This window comes from Scyliorhinus torazame, chromosome 6 (assembly GCF_047496885.1).
Source record: "Scyliorhinus torazame isolate Kashiwa2021f chromosome 6, sScyTor2.1, whole genome shotgun sequence".
NCBI classification, from domain to species: Eukaryota; Metazoa; Chordata; class Chondrichthyes; order Carcharhiniformes; family Scyliorhinidae; genus Scyliorhinus; species Scyliorhinus torazame.
In genome coordinates, this window is record NC_092712.1 from 313,382,970 (window position 1) to 313,402,010 (window position 19,041).

General features: G+C 52.5%; 1 protein-coding gene across 8 annotated transcripts in view; it reads left to right on the forward strand.

The window, feature by feature from the left end:
• LOC140425604 (copine-4) overlaps positions 1-19,041 on the forward strand; it is a 620,467-nt gene that overhangs the window by 331,192 nt on the left and 270,234 nt on the right. For 7 of the 8 annotated variants that reach the window (XM_072510092.1, XM_072510095.1, XM_072510097.1 and 4 more), the window contains one exon: positions 17,734-17,808. In XM_072510092.1, coding sequence (XP_072366193.1) covers positions 17,734-17,808 — 75 coding nt within the window. Of the gene's footprint in view, positions 1-10,428; positions 10,631-17,733; positions 17,809-19,041 lie in introns of those variants that run through there. The other variant, XM_072510096.1, reaches the window with a different exon arrangement.

Sequence of the window (19,041 nt, forward strand, 5' to 3'; positions counted from 1 at the left end):
GCTGATTATGCTGATTCGATGCTCCAATCTATTCCCCTTGAATCAACCCCACCTGTAGAGGACATCCCCCTTTAAAGATGGTCACAAATGTGCAACCCAATGGTGAAAATTTGAAATCCTGGCCCCTGAAATTGACATCAATTGGAAGAAACGGCAATTGGAGATTTAACGCGAGTAGGGTTCAATCACCAGGAAGGTCTATATGTAACACTTGTGACGCCTGGAAAACTGGTTGAATCTAATGGTAAAATCTAGTTGGTCAATAGATTAATTTTCTGTGCGGCCCTGACTTTACGTTGGGAATTTGATGGAAACTGAGATATGAGACAAATTGCCTTTTCAATTCCGGATTACTTGCCAGTGTTTGAACGAATTTTTCATTTGTAACATTTATGTTTACACTCAGCAGGGGAGACCACCCGGTGACATTTTAGAACATTGAATCACAAAATTGTTACAGTGCCGAAGGAGACCATTCAGCTCAATGGTGAGAATTTTACACCCCCGCACCCCTCCCCTGTATGGACTGCCCATCCCACGGACAGGGAACCAGCCACAGGGGGCTGGGGGGGCGATCTACGTCAACAGGACCGGAAGATCGGGCCATTGGGAAGGGCTGGATGATCCCACCCTTCGGCCGGGATTCTCCGAGCCCGCGGCAGCTCGGAGAATCGGAGTTGATGCCGAGACGGCCCACCACGCTGGTCTGATGCCGGGACACGATTCTCCGGCGACCGGAGAATCGGAGGCAATCGCGCGCGTGCGGTCGACACGGCGCCGGTCGGGGGCCATTGAAAGAGGCCCCCGCGGCGATTCTCCGCGGTCGACCTGCCGAGTTCCCGCCGGCGTAGTTCTAACATGGTTCCACCCGGCGGGAGCTCGGACCCGCTGCTGCAGTGGCCGTCCTGATGGAGGACGGGGGGATCGGACTCCCGGGGGGGGGGGTTCTCCACAATGGCCACCGATCGGCGGGTGCACGAGATCCGGGGGGGGGGGGGGCCTACCGCTGTGTGGCTCCGCCATGTTGTGCGGGACCGGTGCACAAGCGGCTGCTGGGCATATACGCGGACCCGCAGCCGGCAGTGCAGGGCCACGTATCGGCACCGGTGCTGCGTGGCGCACTCAGACTCCATGCTGGCCACCTGTGGACCATGGAATTGCTGGGCCAGGAGGCCCGTTGACGCCGATGTGACACACTCCGGTGTTTACACCAACGTCAACACTTAGCCGCCGTATTGCAGAATCCCGGCCTTCATGTATGCACACAACAATTGAATTGTGCCTCGATTTAACTTCCTTCCGCCACACTCTTAGGCAGCGCATCCCAGATCCTAACCACTTGCTGTGTGACAAAGTGTTTTCCCCTTTTGACAATTACCTTCAATCTGTGTCCCCTGGTTCTAGATGCTTCCACCAATGGGAAACAATCCTCTTCCTATTTACTCTACCCAGACCCCTCGTATTTTTGAACATCTCTATCAAATCTCCTCTCAAACTTCTCTTCTCCAAGGAAAACAGTCCCAACCTCTCCCATCTATTCATGGAATGAAGTAGTTTTTGCTACTCCCGCAAAATCACCAGGATATCTGAACTAAATGGATCCACAAATTAGCTGCTAAATAAAGACTGGAACAAAGGAAGTTAGGTCCTTGGTCAAAGCTGCAAGATTCAAAACATGGCACAGAGTTATTGTAAATCATTACCGTGATATTGGAGACAGATGTGGGGGATGTGATTGTAATCACATTTTTTGTTTTATAGTCTTTACACACATTTCAGTCAGACCCTTGCAGTCACCTTAGCATGTCTTATGCTGGTCGTAAATGTTATGTGGCAGATGGTCTGAATTTATGATGCTGCAAGTCTCACTTACCCAATCATTGAAGAATGGTGAAGTTGTGCATTTCCATTTTTTTTTGGTTTGGAATTATTCTGACAAAGTGACATTAGTGTTCGCAAAGGACACCTTGGATTCATCGGCTAGACAGCAATAAACACGTTGCCCGTGTTCAACTGCTGACTCGGTGCCTGGCATTCTGATTTGCAGTGCATCGCACTGAACAAGGTAACCCCGAGAAGTCGGGCGCAAGCTGCTGAGGTGAATTCGAAGAACTCCTGTTGCAAATTGTCTGGGAGTTTCGAGAGTGTTTTTGGAAGTGTTGTGAGTTCCGGGATTTGGCAGGGAGCGTTGCTGCTTCCTCACGGGGAAGGGCAATGGATTTGATGATCTGTTCCCACAAAGACTGCGACAGGCATGGGGTCAGCAGGGGATCAGGGGTTATGGGGAGAAGGCAGGAGAACGGGGATGAGAAAGTATCAGCCGTGACTGAACGGCGGAGCAGACTCGATGGGCCGAGTGGCCTAATTCTGCTCCTATGTCTTATGGTCTTATGGGCCTGCAGCGTGACGGGGGAAAGGGGCAGAGGCTGAGGAGAGGGTAAACTCTGCACGATGCCCTTTGCCAACCTGGAGCTGGACTCCTCCATGCTCCGTGACACTGACAGGAGGATGTCTGACAGGACATGCCCATTGACAATCTCCTGCAAGCCAATTGATGGAGGTCGTCCTCTTGAGCCCTCTGGAACAGGTCAGTGATCTCCCCACTCCGCTGAACTGGCACATGAACGCTCCCCCTGACTTGGTGACATCCCGCTGGTACCCAGCTGATTCACTACATGCTGAGCCCAATTCCACACTTGCTGCAGTGCCACACCAGTTCTATGCTGTTGCTCTTTCTCTGCCTCTTGGGCTGCTGCGGTTGGGCGGATGACATTCTTGGCAGTCTGAAATCGGGAACTCAGACGGGGAAGGCTGGGTCAAGTGACAAGCGGGGGCTCCACAGTCTCACCACCAGCAGCTTCCTCATGATGCTAAATAGCAGGACAAGGGTGGGCCAGGAGTTGAGGTGCGACCTAAGGCAGGAACATACCATCGTCCCCAAGGCACTGGATGTTTCAGGTGTCCCCATGATGCTGTGAACCATTTGCTCCATTGGGTTAAGTGGATGCGAGTGACCTCGTCACCAGCTCCTCACCCCCCCCCCCCCCCCCCCCCCCCCACCCCCCTCCCCCCTGCTCATGCAGACATCCACCAGGCTTTTAGTGTCATATCCATCACTCTGGAATCAGGGGCGAGATTCTCCGACCCCCCGCCGGGTCGGAGAATCACCGGGGGCTGGCGTGAATCCCACCCCCGCCGGTTGCCGAAGTCTCCGGCACCGGATATTCGGCGGGGGTGGGTATCGCGCCGCACCGGTTGGCAGGCCCCCCCGCTCGATTCTCCGGCCCAGGTGGGCCGAAGTCCCGCCGCTAAAATGCCTGTCCCGCCGGCGTAAATTAAACCACCTACCTTACCGGCGGGACAAGGCGGCGCGGGCGGGCTCCGGGGTCCTGGGGGGGGCGCGGGGCGATCTGGCCCCGGGGGGTGCCCCCACGGTGGCCTGGCCCGCTATCGGGGCCCACCGATCCGCGGGCGGGCCTGTGCCGTGGGGGCACTCTTTCCCTTCCGCCTCCGCCACGGTCTCCACCATGGCGGAGGCGGAAGAGACTCCCTCCACTGCGCATGCGCGGGAATGCCGTCAACGGCCGCTGACGCTCCTGCGCATGCGCTGCCCGGTGATGTCATTTCCACGCCAGCTGGCGGGGCACCAAAGGCCTTTTCCGCCAGCTGGCGGGGCGGAAATTCGTCCGGCGCCAACCTAGCCCTTTAATGTTGGGGCTCGGCCCCCAAAGATGCGGAGCATTCCGCACCTTTGGGGCGGCGCGATGCCCATCTGATTTGCGCCGTTTTGGGCGCCAGTCGGCGGACATCGCGCCGTTTCCGGAGAATTTCGTCTTTGCCCAAATGTTCAATTTTGCATATTTTAAATCTCTGCAATATTATTTGGTGCAGTTTCCGTTTAAGAGAGACAGAGCGCCTTTAAGAAGAGCAGGCCGGTTGCACCACATAATGTTGATTAGCCACCTGGTGGATGCAGAGGCAGTCAGTAGCAACAAAGAGGAAACCAGCAATGGAGATCTGCTTGGCCCTGTGTTTTTTTAAATTTATTCGTTCACAGGATGTAGGTGTCACTGTCTAGCCCAGCATTTATTGCCCATCCTTACTCCTCATTGAGAAGGTGGTGGTCTTTCTAGGTGATAGAGATTGTGGGTTTTTTTAAGGTGCTGTTGAAGGAGCCTTGGTGAGTTGTTGCAGTGTGTCTTGTAGATGGTACACACGGCTGCCACCATGTGTTGGTGGTGCAAGGAGTGAATGTGGTGTTGGATGGGGTGCCAATCAAATGGGCTGCTTTGTCCTGGATGGTGTCGAGCTTCTTGAGTGTTGTTGGAGCTGCACTCATCCAAGCAAGTGGACAGTATTCCATCACACTCCTGGCTTGTGCCTTGTAGACGGTGGACAGATTTTGAACTTGCTGTCCCTTTCCAAAGGAGCCCCAGGCACAATAAACAGGGCTGACAAAGTCCTCCCCCGGAATGCCAGGAGACATTCCTTTCGCCAGTGCAGTGGTGAGCCAGACTCTCAGTGACAAAATTCCATGAGCTTCGACAAAGAGTCGCCCAACCGCGAGACGTTCGCTCCCTTCTCTCTCCACAGAGGCTGTCAGACCTGCTGAGAATGCCCCGTATTTTCTGGTTTTGTTTCAGATTCCAGCATCCGCAGTCGTTTGCTTTTATCTCAGTGACTTATCACAGCAGCGATCCCTTTAAGTGATTGCTTCCATCTCCACAAAGCTTACAAGATAATAAACAGGCCGAGTGCTGATTATAAACGCATTGGGCCAGAGGCAAGGGGCGTCATTCTCCGCCGGCGGGAGTCTCCGTTTTGCCGGCGCCCGGGGGTTTCCCGACGGCGTGGGGCTGCCCCACAATGGGAAACCCCATTGACCGGCCGGTGTTACGGAGACTCCCGCCGGCCGGTCGGGGCAGAAATGTGGCGGGGCGGGTAGGAGAATTTCGCCCAAAGTGTTTAATCAAACACAGGAAAAGATTCATTGCGATGGCGGGCCCCAGCTCGCAGTGGCGTTGCTGCTGAATGGGCGTTCGCCCCAGTGGTGCTGTGTACATCGCGATGATGGCCGTCATTGAGAATGTTGTTCGAGAGGAGAATCTCAGCCCCGTGGTGCAGGAAGTTGGCGTTCGCTCTGAGGAACAGCGAGATATCCTTGGGAGAATGGTGGTGGCGCAGGAGAAAATCCTCGTATTCGATAGAGCGTTTTCCCTGCTAAGGACCTGCCTTGGTGTCGTCGAGGTCCTGCTGCATGGTGTGTCAATCTACCCTGGCAGGATCGGGAGGTAGGGGCCAGACAAGGACGATCCGTGAGCCCAGTCCATGGCGAGGAGTGAGAGGCGAGTTCCCACTTGGTGTTGCTGGAGTTGAGGGAGTTTTATTGATCTGCTCCTGAACGTGGCGCAAACCGTTGATCCTGAACGCTGATGGTAATTGCGAGCATTCGCTGATTGGGAGAGCGTGAACCATTTTACCATGTTTCCATGGCCTTGGCCTGTTTCTCCCTTGTTTTCTGGTTGGGCTTATAGAGGCAGCAAGTTATGTCTGACGATTGTACCGAGCTCATTATACTCCTGCCCCCCTCTGTATCCATGTATGCTGAGCCTTTTCTCACTGTGCCGTTTTATTCTTGTGGTTTTGTTGCGTTGTCATAATAAACATACTTTAAAAATAGATATATTTTAGTTAAGTCGTCACCAGCAACCACGCTTATTCCAGATAACTGTTCCTACCAGTTAAATGGGAACTTCTGTACAAGTTCATTCCAGTTATACCGATTTCAAATCTTTGATTATTTGAGGCTTCTGGCATCTATTCAATCAGCTCTTTGCTCCTTGTTAAGTGTGACTACCTTCAGCACAAAATCTTCTGTCGTCACCAGTTTAACAGCTCCAGATTTATTTCAGGCAGATTTGGATTCGAGCACCCGAGACATTTGCTGCTGCTCCCCAGAAACATGAGGAGATTTATGTGGATGTTGCCAATGGGATTTTTGAGATGAGGAAGGAGTGAAGAGGCTGGGCTCAGGAATGATTGGATTGGCTCGGTCAGGGGGATTGGATTGGCTAGGATCCGGGGGATTGGATTGATTAGGGTCGGGAATGATTGGGTAGGCTGAGATCAGGAAGGATTGGATTGGCTGGGATAAAGTACCTGGATATGCCACAACCTATCGGCTACACATCAAGGGCAGTATTGGCTGATTCTCGGTTATGACAGAGACAAGATGGGCTGAATGGCTTCATTCTGGGTGGACATTTTTGCTGCGTTGATGATTCTATCTGAGGATTTACTGATTAACTCCTATAACTGATAATCTCTGTTGGTAACCAGTCCGGCAAATTTAAACAATGGGACGCTACGGCCCCCTGCTCGAAATGGATACTCATTCTTGTGGCCAGGGTTCTGTTTATTAAAGAGTACGGTGAATGTAGTTGTGTTCACTTGACACTTCTTTTTATTTATGCATCGTGCAGTTTCCTGGATCCAGGAGCAGGGAGTTAGTATAATGGGATGGGAGCCAGAAACTGGTGATTGCTGATATTGCACGTCCAGCGTTGACTGCAAGGGGAGGTTAGCCATGGCTGAGATGGGATCATGGTTAGAGTCGAATTGGAAGGAGAGACTGGCTGCCTTTCTTTGTGTCCAAAGAGCGAGGCACCTTCCTGTCAGTACCCTGGCCCTCTACCTCATTTCTCCAGGTGGTACTGGCAAGAGGGGAGGATGTTAATCCCCCAAATACCAGCTCTGGTACCCCACCACATCTCCGTGCGACCAAGGAAGAGGCTGCCAGCAGTGGGTATGAGCACAGAGACATTCAGATCAGTATGGGAACATGAGGGTTGACAGAGTTGCCTAGTTTTACCCCCTTTTCCATTCCAAACACACTCAAATGGGCTGGCAGAGGACAATCCAGTCCATCGTGTATCCAATGCTTCGTAGTGTTTGTCTGTGAAATCAGAACATAGAACATTGAATTTACAGTGCAGAAGGAGGCCATTCGGCCCATCAAGTCTGCACCGGCGCTTGGAAAGAGCACCCTACTTAAGTCGCACACCTCCACCCTATCCCCGGAACCCATTAACCCCACCTAACCTTTTTTGGACACTAAGGGCAATTTAGCGTGGCCAATCCACCTAACCCGCACGTCTTTGGACTGTGGGAGGAAACCGGAGCACCCGGAGGGAACCCACGCACACACGGGGAGGACGTGCAGACTCTGCACAGACAGTGACCCGAGCCAGGAATCGAACCCGGATCCCTGGGGCTGTGAGGCAACAGTGCTAACCACTGTGCTAATGTGCCGCCCTAAATTTAAACCTAATTTCTATTTCAATGATTGTCTATAACTTTGTTTAGCATCATGATTCTTTTGGTTGTAGCATCCTCACAATTTGACACTGTGAACCTGGGACCCTGGCGCTGTGAGGCAACAGTGCTAACCACTGTGCTACTGTGCCACCCATCATAATGTCACCAGACCTGTAAACCAGGTCACCCCTTTGAACATAGAACATTACAGCGCAGTACAGGCCCTTTGCCGACCTGTGAAACCACTCTAAAGCCCATCTACACTATTCCCTTATCGTCCATACATCTATCCAATGACCATTTGAATGCCCTTAGTGTTGGTGAGTCCACTACTGTTGCAGGCAGGGCATTCCATGCCCTTACTACTCTCTGAGTAAAGAAACTACCCCTGACATCTGTCTTATATCTATCACCCCTCAGTTTAAAGCTATGTCCCCTCGTGCTAGACATCACCATCCGAGGAAAAAGGCTCTCACTGTCCACCCTATCCAATCCTCTGATCATCTTGTATGCCTCAATTAAGTCACCTCTTAACCTTCTTCTCTCTAACGAAAACAGCCTCAAGTCCCTCAGCGTTTCCTCATAAGATCTTCCCTCCATACCAGGCAACATTCTGGTAAATCTCCTCTGCACCCTTTCCAATGCTTCCACATCCTTCCTGTAATGCGGCGACCAGAATTGCACGCAATACTCCAAATGCGGCCGCACCAGAGATTTGTACAGCTGCAACATGACCTCACGGCTCCGAAACTCAATCTCTCTACCAATAAAAGCTAACACACCGTACGCCTTCTTAATAACCCTCACAACCTGGGTGGCAACTTTCAGGGATCTATGTACATGGACACTGAGATCTCTCTGCTCATCCACACTGCCAAGAATCTTACCATTAGCCCAGTACTCTGTCTTCCTGTTATTCCTTCCAAAATGAATCACCTCACACTTCTCTGCATTAAACTCCATTTGCCACCTCTCAGCCCAGCGCTGCAGCTTATTTATGTCCCTCTGTAACTTGTAACATCCTTCCGCACTGTCCACAACTCCACCGACTTTAGTGTCATCTGCAAATTTACTCACCCATCCTTCTACCCCCTCCTCCAGGTCATTTATAAAAATTACAAACAGCAGTGGCCCCAAAACAGATCCTTGTGGTACACCACTAGTAAGTGGACTCCAGTCTGAACATTTCCCATCAACCACCACCCTTTGTCTTCTTCCAGCTAGCCAATTTCTGATCCAAACTGCTAAATCACCCTGAATCCCATGCCTCCGTATTTTCTGCAGTAGCCTACCATGGGGAACCTTATCAAACGCTTTACTGAAATCCATATACACCACATCAACTGCTTTACCCTCATCCACCTGTTTGATCACCTTCTCAAAGAACTCAGTAAGATTTGTGAGGCACGACCTACCCTTCACAAAACCGTGTTGACGATCTCTAATCAAATTATTTTTTTCCAGATGATTATACATCCTGGGCGTCATTCTCCGACCCCCCAGCGGGTCGGAGAATAGCCGTTGGCCGCCGTGAATCCCGCCCCCGCCGGTTGCCGAAGTCTCCGGTACCGGATATTCGGCGGGGGCGGGAATCGGGCCGCGCCGGTTGGCGGCCCCCCCCCGCTGGATTCCCCGGCCCGGATGGGCCGAAGTCCCGCCGATAAATTGCCTGTCCCGCCGGCGTAAATTAGAGTACCTATTTACCGGCGGGACAAGGCGGCGTGGGCGGGCTCCGGGGTGCGCGGGGCGATCTGACCCCGGGGGGTGCCCCCACGGTGGCCTGGCCCGCGATCGGGGCCCACCGATCCGCGGGCGGGCCTGTGCCGTGGGGGCACTCTTTCCCTCCGCACCGGCCGCTGTCATGGCCGGTGTGGAGCGGAACCCCCTGCGCATGCGCTGGGATGACGCCAGCACACGCTGGCACTCCCGCGCATGCTCCAACTCGTGCCGGCCGGCGGAGGCCCTTCCACGCCGGTTGGCGCAGCACCAACCACTTCGCCGCCGGCCTAGCCCCTGAAGGTGCAGAGGATTCCGCACCTTCGGGACGGCCCGACACCGGAGTGGTTCACGCCACTCCTCGGTGCCAGAGTGACCCGCCCCGCCGTTCGCAGAGAATCCCCCCCAAGACCTTTGTGGCTTTCTTGACTAATTCTCTCACATTTATTCTCAATCCCAGGGTAAATTGATAGGCAGTTAAAAGACGACAAACCAAATATGATTCAGACAAACTCCTTTTTATTGGTCAGGTGCAGGAAACACACTGGGCGGAATATTCCTGGCCCTGGGAGAGTGCGCTTGGAGCTGTGGAGGGTGGGCCGGCTGCTAAACTAGCAGGGAGGACTTCTGGTGGCGGCCATGTATCGGTCGCACATTCAGCAGCTCTCGCTCTTAGTGTTTTTTTTAATGGTGTTTAAGCCGGATTGTTCAGAAAATTTCTCAACATAAGTTGATCGAAGGGAGAGGAAAAGGAGGTCACCCTCAATTTATGGAATCGCGGCCAAATGAGAGTCGAAAAAGGAGAAACCAAAAGATGAGTGAAAGCAAGAATCAGAGTTCATCGAGCTCAATGGTAATGAGACAAAGCGTGACCACGCCAGCTCACTGGTCGATGGAGCAATGGGTCGAGTACCTGGATGAGAAGTTCGCCCGGCATCGCAAGGAGCGTACGGAAGATGTAACCCAGATGGTAACCTCGATTAAGGAGGTGGTTGACCGGGTGGAGGAGAAAATGACGACCCAGGTACAGGATTCTAAAGCTGCAGGAGCTGCCGACTGAACGAGAGGAGGAGTCCACTGCAATGGCTTTGGAAATTAGCATACTACAGGACAGCCAGAAACGACTGCTTGATAAAGTGGAAGACTCGGAGAACCGGTTTTGCAGGCAAAATACCCGAATCGTCTGGCTGCCGGAGGGGAAGGAGGGATCAGATGCGGGAGCGTATGTGGGGAAGATGTTGCGGGAGATGGTCGGGGCCGATGTGTTTGACAAGCCGCTGGAGGTGGACCGGGCGCATAGGGTGCTCCTACGTAAGCCCCAGGGTCGTGAGCCCCCGAGGGCCATGGTTGTGAGGCTACATCGATTCCTCGACAAGGAATCATGAAGTGGGCCAGGCAGACAAAACGGTACATGTGGGAACAATCAGAGATCCGGGTGTACCAAGACTGGGGACCAGAACTCGCAAAGAGGAGAGCCAGTTTCAACAAAGTTAAGGCGGCCCTGTTTGAGAAAGACATTAAATTTGGACTGTTATACCCGGCGCGTCTTTGGGTGACCTACGAGAACCGGGAGCTGTACTTCAATTCTCCAGAAGAGGTGGTTACTTTCATGAAAGACAATAATCTGGTTTAAGGACGCTTAAATTAAGGACTGTTAAATTCTAACTGTGGTGGGCTGAGTTTGAGGGATGGGATGGAGTGGCGAGGAGGGGAGAAACATGCTTCTGTGTTCCGCTTTGTCGTGTTTAAAATTTCAGCCTTTTAATTCTGTGAGTTAAGTTGTGATGTTTGGGAAGAAAAGGGTTTGGGTGTTTTATTTTTTGAAAATATTTTTCTCTCTTTTCTCTCGTCTTGTGTAATTTGATTTTGATTTAGGTGGTTGATTCTTGCATGCATAATTTTGATTAAGCAGCTTGGAGCTTCTTCTATTGTGTTTGATTTTCTTTGAAAGTGATGGGACTGATAAGAATCGGTCAGAGGGGGAGGGGTAGAATCGGGCAATCTGGTGTAACGACTTTTAAACTCAAACTGTGGGGGTCTGAGGTTGGGGAGGAGACAGGATGGTGAGGAGGTGAGAAAAATGGTTCTGTGTTTTGCTATCTCTTGTTTCAAATTTCGGTCTTTTAATTCTGTGAGTTAAGTTGCGATGTGCGGGGAGAAAAGGGTTTAGGTGTTGTAATATATTTTTTTCTCTTTCCTCTCTTGTGTAGTTTGATTTTGATTTCCTGCTTTATGTATGATATCACAGAGGGAAGAACTTTTAAGATGCGATGGGCTGTTTTAGTTTCTGCAAGAATGATGGTTGATTCTTGCGTGCATAATTTAATTTAAGCTGCTTGAAACTTTTTCCTTTGTGTTGGATTCTGTTTGAAGGTGATAGGACTGATAAGAATCGGTTAAAGCGGGAGGGGTTTGCCTCTTTGTCTGCGCGTTGGGGGAGAGTATGTTTGCTTTTTGAGGTTGTTGTTACTGTGTTGAGTGCTTGTTTTATTGCTAGGTGTGATAGAATCTGGCAGTCGGCAGGCTTTTTGATGCCAGAGGGTGGGAGATGCTGAGCTAGCTGGATAGCTGGTTCACGGGAGCAACGTGGGGGCAGAGCTGAGGATAGACAAAGTGGGGGGTGCTGCTGACGGGTAAGGAACAGTTCGGAGAATGGAGATGGAGATCCGATGGCAGTCGCCGCCGAGGGGCGGATCAAGCGAGGTGTGGAACACGGGCTAGGAGCTGGCCTAGGAACGGTCATGGTTGATCGACAGGGGAGGGGGCAAAAGCCCTCCCGACCAGACTGGTTACATGGAATGTTCGTGGACTGAACGGGCCGGTTAAGAGAGCTCATGTGTTCGCACACCTGAGACAGTTAAAAGCGGACGTGGCTATGTTACAGGAGACGCACTTGAAGCTGGGAGACCAAATTAGATTAAAGAAGGGATGGGTCGGGCAAGTGTTTCACTCAGGACTGGACTTTAAAACAAGGGGGGGGTGGCTATCCCGATGAATAAAAGGGTGACATTCGAGGTGGGGAGGATAGAGGTAGACCCGGGAGGCAGATTTATTATGGTTAGTGGGAGGCTAGAGGGAATGGCAGTGGTGCTGGTGAATATATATGCCCCAAACTGGGATGATGTCTCGTTTATCAGCAAGGTGCTGGGGAAGATCCCAGATCTTGACTCGCACCGGCTGATCAGGGGGGTGACTTTAATACGGTCCTGGACCTGAGGCTGGACTGGTCGAGTGCTAGGTCGGGGAAGCTATCACCAATGGCAAAGGAACTGCGGAGGTTCATGGAGCTCAAGGGGGGGGGTGGATCCGTGGAGATTTGAGAGACCAAGGAGCAGGGAATATTCATTCTACTCCCATGTACATCAGGCGTACTCCAGGATAGATTTCTTTGTGTTAGATAAAACACTGCTAGCAGGGGTTGAGGACACTGAGTACTCAGCAATTGTGGTTTCAGATCATGCACCACACTGGATAGACCTACGGGCAGACACGGGAATGTCCCAGCGCCCACAGTGGAGACTAGATACAGGGCTGTTAGTGGATGAAGAGATCTGTGAGCGAGTGAGAGAGGCCATTCGGGGGGGGGGGACATAAAGATCAATGACACGGGAGAGACTGCAGCTGGGGTGGTCTGGGAGGCACTGAAAGCGGTCATTAGAGGGAAATATATTCCGATTCGAGCCCACGGGGATAAAACTGAGCGGTCAGAGCTGGACAGGTTGGTAGGAGAAATCTTACAGGTGGACAGGAGATACTCGGAGTCTCCAAATGAGGAGCTCCTGAAGGAGCGTCAGAGACTTCAAATGGAGTTTGGGCTCCTTTCCACAGGAAAGGCGGAGGGTCAGCAGAGGAGGGTAAAAGGGGCAATATATGAACATGGGGAGAAAGCTAGCAGGATGCTGGCACATCAGCTGAGGAAACAAGAGGCGGCGAGAAATAGGGAAAATAAAGGATATGAGGGGGAAGATGGTGCCAGACCCGGGGGCGGTGAATGAAGTGTTCCGGGAATTTTATAGCCAGCTATACGAGTCGGAACCCTGGATGGGGAGGAGGGCATGAATCAATTCCTGGGGAGACTAGAGTTCCCGAAGGTAAATGAGGAGCTGGTGGAAGCCCTGGGGGGCCCGATTGGGCTTGGGGAGGTGATCGATGGACTGGGGGCAATGCAACCGGGTAAAGCCCCGGGACCTGATGGGTTCCCAGTGGAATTTTATAAGAAGTTCTCTGGGTTACTAGGTCCGTTCCTGGTTAAGGCTTTCAACAAGTCCAAGGAACTGGGAGTACTCCCCCAACGTTATCACAGGCATCAATTTCTCTCATCCTGATACGTGACAAGGATCCGGAGAGCTGTGGATCGTACAGGGAGCTGGGAGTACTCCCCCCAACGTTATCACAGGCGCCAATTTCTCATCCTGAAGCGGGACAAGGATCCGGAGAGCTGTGGATCGTACAGGGAGCTGGGAGTACTCCCCCCAACGTTATCACAGGCGCCAATTTCTCATCCTGAAGCGGGACAAGGATCCGGAGAGCTGTGGATCGTACAGGCCAAACTCCCTCTTGAATGTAGATGCCAAATTATTGGCAAAGATCCTGGCCACTCGAATAGAGGATTGTGTCCCGGAGATAATTGGGGAGGATCAGACGGGATTTGTAAAGTCAGGCACCTGACATCCAACATTAGACGACTTCTTAATGTAATTATGCTGCCAGCGGAGGGTCGCGAGGCTGAGGTGGTAGTTGCCATGGACGCAGAGAAGGCTTTCGACCGAGTGGAGTGGAAGTACCTATGGGATATTTTAGGCAGGTTTGGGTTTGGGCAGGGATTTGTGGAGTGGGTCCGGCTACTGTACCAGGCCCCGGTGGTAAATGTAAGAACTAACCGAGTTTGGTCAGAATACTTTAGTCTTTGTCGGGGGACAAGGCAGGGATGCCCGCTCTCCCCATTACCGTTTGCCATGGCCATAGAACCCTGAGCAATGGCTCTGAGAACAGCGAATACCTGGAGGGGAATAGTGAGAGGGGAGGTGGAGCACAGGGTCTCTCTCTATGCGGACGATTTGCTGCTTTATATCACGGACCCGGTGGGGGGGATGACCGAAATCATGGAGGTATTAGGAGAATTGGGGCGATTTGCAGGCTATAAGTTAAACATGGGAAAAAGCGAGATGTTTGTGATTCAGGCACGGGGGCAGGAAAGGAGGCTGAAGGAGCTACCTTTTAAAGTGGTTGGGAAGAGTTTTAGGTATCTGGGGATTCAAGTGGCCAAGGATTGGGGGCAGCTTCACAAGTTAAATTTGGGCAGAGCAGTGGATCAAATGAGAAGGGTTTTTTGTAGGTGGGACATGCTCCCACTCACCACTGACGCTGGCGGGGAGGGTTCAGACGGTGAAGGTGACTGTCCTTCTGAGACTGCTTTTCTTTTTTCAGTGTCTCCCGATTTTTGTCCCAAAGGCATTTTTCAGAAGTATTAATGTGTCGATATCGAGGTTTATATGGATGGGTAAAACCCCAAGAGTAAAGAGGACACTCCTGGAACGGGCCCGCGGGGAAGGGGAATTGGCTCTCCTGAGCTTTATTAACTATTACTGGGCTGCCAACATATCGATGGTCAGGAAGTGGGTAGTGGGGGAGGGATCGGTCTGGGAGCGGATGGAGGCAGCATCCTGTAAAGGTACGAGTCTGGAGGCTTTACTGACGGCGTCCCTGCCGTTCTCGACGGCTCGGTACTCCACAAGTCCTGTGGTGGTGGCAGCCCTGAGGGTGTGGGGGCAATGGAGGCAGCATATGAGACTGGAGGGGGCGTCAGTGTGGTCACCGATCTGTGACAATCACCGGTTTGTCCAGGGTGGGGACTTTAAGGTATGGCAGTGGGCAGGGATTGAGAGGTTTGGGGATCTATTCATCCAGGAGGGCTTCCCGACCTTGGAGACATTGAGGAGGAGTTTGACTTGCCGGGAGGGAACGGGTTTCGGTTCAAGTGCGGGACTTTGTACGGAGACAGATCCCAAGCTTTCCTCGCCTCCCCCTGAGGGGACTACAGGATAAAGTGCTGTCAAAAACAGGGGTTGGAGGTGGGAAGGTTTCGGACATATACAGGGAATTGTTAGAGTGGGAAGGGGCCCCTATCAAAGAGGTGAAAAGGAAGTGAGAAGAGGAGTTGGGAGGGGAGCTGGAAACTGAACTATGGGAAAAAGTTTTTAAAAGGGTAAATGCATCCTCGTCCTGTGCTAGACTCGGCTTGATTCAGGTCAAGGTAGTCCACAGGGCCCACATAACGGTAGCCTGGATGAGTAGGTTCTTCGAGGAGGTGGAGGACAGATGTGGGCGGTGTGGGGGTAGCCCGGCCAACCATGTTCATATGTTTTGGGCATGTCTGAAACTGAGGGAGTTCTGGCCGGGATTTGCAGATGTTATGCCAGAAGTCCAGGAAGGGAGGGTAACTCCGAGTCCAGAATTGGCAATATTTGGGGTGTCGGAAGATCCGGGGGCAAAGGGGGGGAGGGAGGCCGATATTCTGGCCTTCTCCTCCCTGGTGGTCCGGAGACGGATCTTGCTGAGATGAAGGGACTCGGAGCCCCCGAAACCAGGAGTGTGGGTCAGCGATATGGTCGAGTTTCTCAGTCTGGAGAAAATCCAGTTTGCTTTCAGAGGGTCTACAGGGATTCGCCCGGAGTTGGCGACCGTTCATTGATTTCTTTAACAAAAACTGAACGTCAGCGTAAGGGGGGAAAGGGAAAAGGGGGGGGGAGAGGAAAATAGGAGGCATGGTAATGTTAAATAAGGACAGGGAATTTAGTATACGGGTAATTGGGGATAGGACGGGAGAAGTGGGGTACGTGGTTTATTGTGTGTTATTTTAGGGGGTATTTTGTGCGTCGACCCGCGCGGTTGTTTTAGAAATGTCAATATGTTAAATTGTGATAATTACAAATGCTTCAATATAATATTTTTTTTAAACTAGCAGGGAGCCGTGTTGGGAAGGCCCCCTTGTGCAGTCATAAAATTTACAGGGCAGGAGGCGATTCGGCCTATCGAGTCTGCACCAGCCCTTGGAAAGAGCACCCTACCTAAGCCCACACCTCCACCCTATCCCCGTAACCCCTCCAACCTTTTTTTTTTTTGGACACTAAGGGCAATTTATCACAGCCAATCCACCTAACTGTCTCATCTTTGGACTGTGGGAGGAAACCGGAGCACCCGGAGGAAACCCACAAAGACACGGGGAGAACGTGCAGACTCCGCACAGACCCAAGAGGGAATCGAACCTGGGACCCTGGAGCTGTGAAGCAACTGTGCTAATCACTGTGCTACCGTGCCCCCATGTCCCACTGCCGGGGTAGTGGGGGGGGGGGGGGGGGGGGGGGGGAACACGACTCCCAGCGGAGTGCGGGACTGCGGATAGGTCTGTTCATGGAGGCCTATTTACATAATTTAGGCCCTGATTAGGGGGCCTATCCCATCCCCCTCCCCCCAATCCGTCGATCCCCCCCTCGCCCCCACCACGTGAGTAGGCCGCCAACATAATGGGGGAGACCTCCACACAGCAGCTCTGGGGACCAGTGGAGCCTCAGGCCCCATGGCTTGAAGAAGGGATCACTGGGGCCTTCCACCCCCAGCCACCCCCAATTTAGAATTATATTTCCATTTCTGAGGACACCTCCATTTTGAAGCACCCTCATCCTTTCCCACCTGCCCCGGCGGCACCCGCCTCTCCCTCTGATTGGGCTTCGCGAGCCAGCCTGCCACCTGGCAGGTGTGAGCTTGGGGCCTACATTGGTAGTTCTGACGCCTGTGGGAGAATCCAGCAGTAGGTCTGGGCATGTGTCCTGCCAGAAGGCCCAGTGTGGGCTGATGCTTCATCCTCAGCCGAGTTCTAGGATGTTCCTGGCAGTGGGGCCCTTCTGCTCTCAGGGTCAAGGCGGGGAGGCAGATTCCTAAGTCTACCGCGGCAGGAATGGCGACCAAACCCACACTGTTGGTGTGATTCTGAAGCACAAGCTAACCAACTGAGCTAACCCTTGGCAGTCAGTGTTCAGAGAAATAGATGCAATTACCCTGATTTCCCATAAAAACAAATAACTGCGGATGCTGGAATCCGAAACAAAAACAGGAAATGCTGGACAATCTCAGCAGGTCTGGCAAGGATCTGTGGAGAGAGAACGGAGTTAACGTTTCGAGTCTGGATGTCAAAGCGGGGCCAGTTTTTCCACCTGGGTGCGATGTAACCTTGATTGCGCTCATCGCCCCAGGAATCCGTATCTACTCCTCTTTGGACCTTGGCTTAGTCCTGACCATGTCTACCTTTTTCTCCTGAATGTTTCTGGTCTAAGTCAACATGGCAAACTCTCTCGGAACCAAAGTGACATGAGGAAGAACGTTCTCGCACAGCGAGCGGTCAGCCTTTGGGAAGCTCCCTTTTCAGACTGGGGTGGAGGCAGATTAAATGGAAGCTTTCAAAATTTGACTGTGACGTGAAAAGGGAGAACCGCGCAGGGTTACGGGGAGAAGGGGGAGGATCGGCCCCAGGTCAATTGCTTATTCGGAGGGCTGATACCGACCCGGCGGGCCACAGGGCCTCCTTCTGCTCCCTAACCATTCGTTCTGCGGCCTCGACCTTGCTGCAAATCCCGCGGCCTCTTCAGTCCAAGAATGATGCTCACGCGGCCGATTCTGATGTCTCTAATTTTATTTCCTCTGCAGGTGATTGCAGAAGAGCTATCAGGAAATGATGATTATGTGGAATTTACATACAGCGCGAGAAAACTAGATGATAAGGTAAGGACAGAAAAATTAATTATCGACAAACAAATGCAGATCAGGCTTTTAAAAAAATCCCTAGTGGTGTTAATCATCCTTTAATTGAATAATTTGTTCCCCCGAAATGTAATTTCAATTTGGAGGACCCTTCCAATATTAGAAAGTGAAAGCTATACGCGGGCTATCAGTACACAGCCTGGTTCTGTACAGGAATGCATTCGTGTGCACTGATGCAATTTTCGGCATGTTCAATTTTAATTTTCACCTGCTCCGACATGTTTAGAAGTCTCTCTTCTGAGCTTCCCACTGAGTTTGTAATTGTCTGAGGTGATTACAAAATTCCTGTCACAAAATATCGCAGCAGCGTGAGAGCTCCTGCTCCTGAGCTCATCGGCCTCCTCCCCTCAACATTGACGGCAGTCTCTCTTTCAAACGTCCATCCGGATAAACAACCGCAGATCACTCAGTGTTGACCACGCGTCTGTGAGCTTTTCACGCAGCCTTGTCGGGGTCCGGCTTCCCTCCCCTCGGTCCGCCCTCTGCCTTCCGTTGTTCGTCTCTGTCATCGCACGGGTGTGTGGCACCGGGAGGAAGGAGGCCCCTGTACCCGCCCCTGCGGTACCCTCAATAACGACGCTTAGAGTGTAAACGGTAAAGAAGGCTTTAATAAACTAAGAACTAGACTGGTGCCGAGACGTGTGCTAACAGCTACGCTGCCCACAAGGCGGCCCCTTATATATGGCTCCCAGATGGGCGGAGCCGGAGGCGGAGTTCCCCAGGGTTCCAAGCCCGGTCTTAAAGGGGACATCACCTTATGTGATGACAAGGGTACTGTAGTACAGTAACCGTTCATCACATTCACCCCCTGTTTAAAAAGAGTCCAGCAGGGGTGAAGTGCCATCATAAGTCCATCCGTCTCGGTGGCCGGATTGTCCTCATCAACCTCCTCAGTTCGGGCAGTTGTGCGGCGGACACTGACGTCTTGGTTGAGGGTATGTCCGGGAGCACGGCGGTCGGAGCTTTGGTCCGGGTCGGGGCAGGGGAATGGGGTGCAGGGAGAATAGGCGGGGTCGGGGTAGCGGTGCCGGCACCGGCGGGGTGTGTAAAGGGGAGCGCTAGGGGGCGCGCGTGGTAGGTGCTCACCAACGGGGAGTGGGGCCGGGAGGGGGTGTGTTGTAGGGGGTGCCGGGTCCTGCAAGGGAGCGGCGCGGATAGGGGCGTCTGTAGTGGGGAATCCAGCGGGTGCCAGAT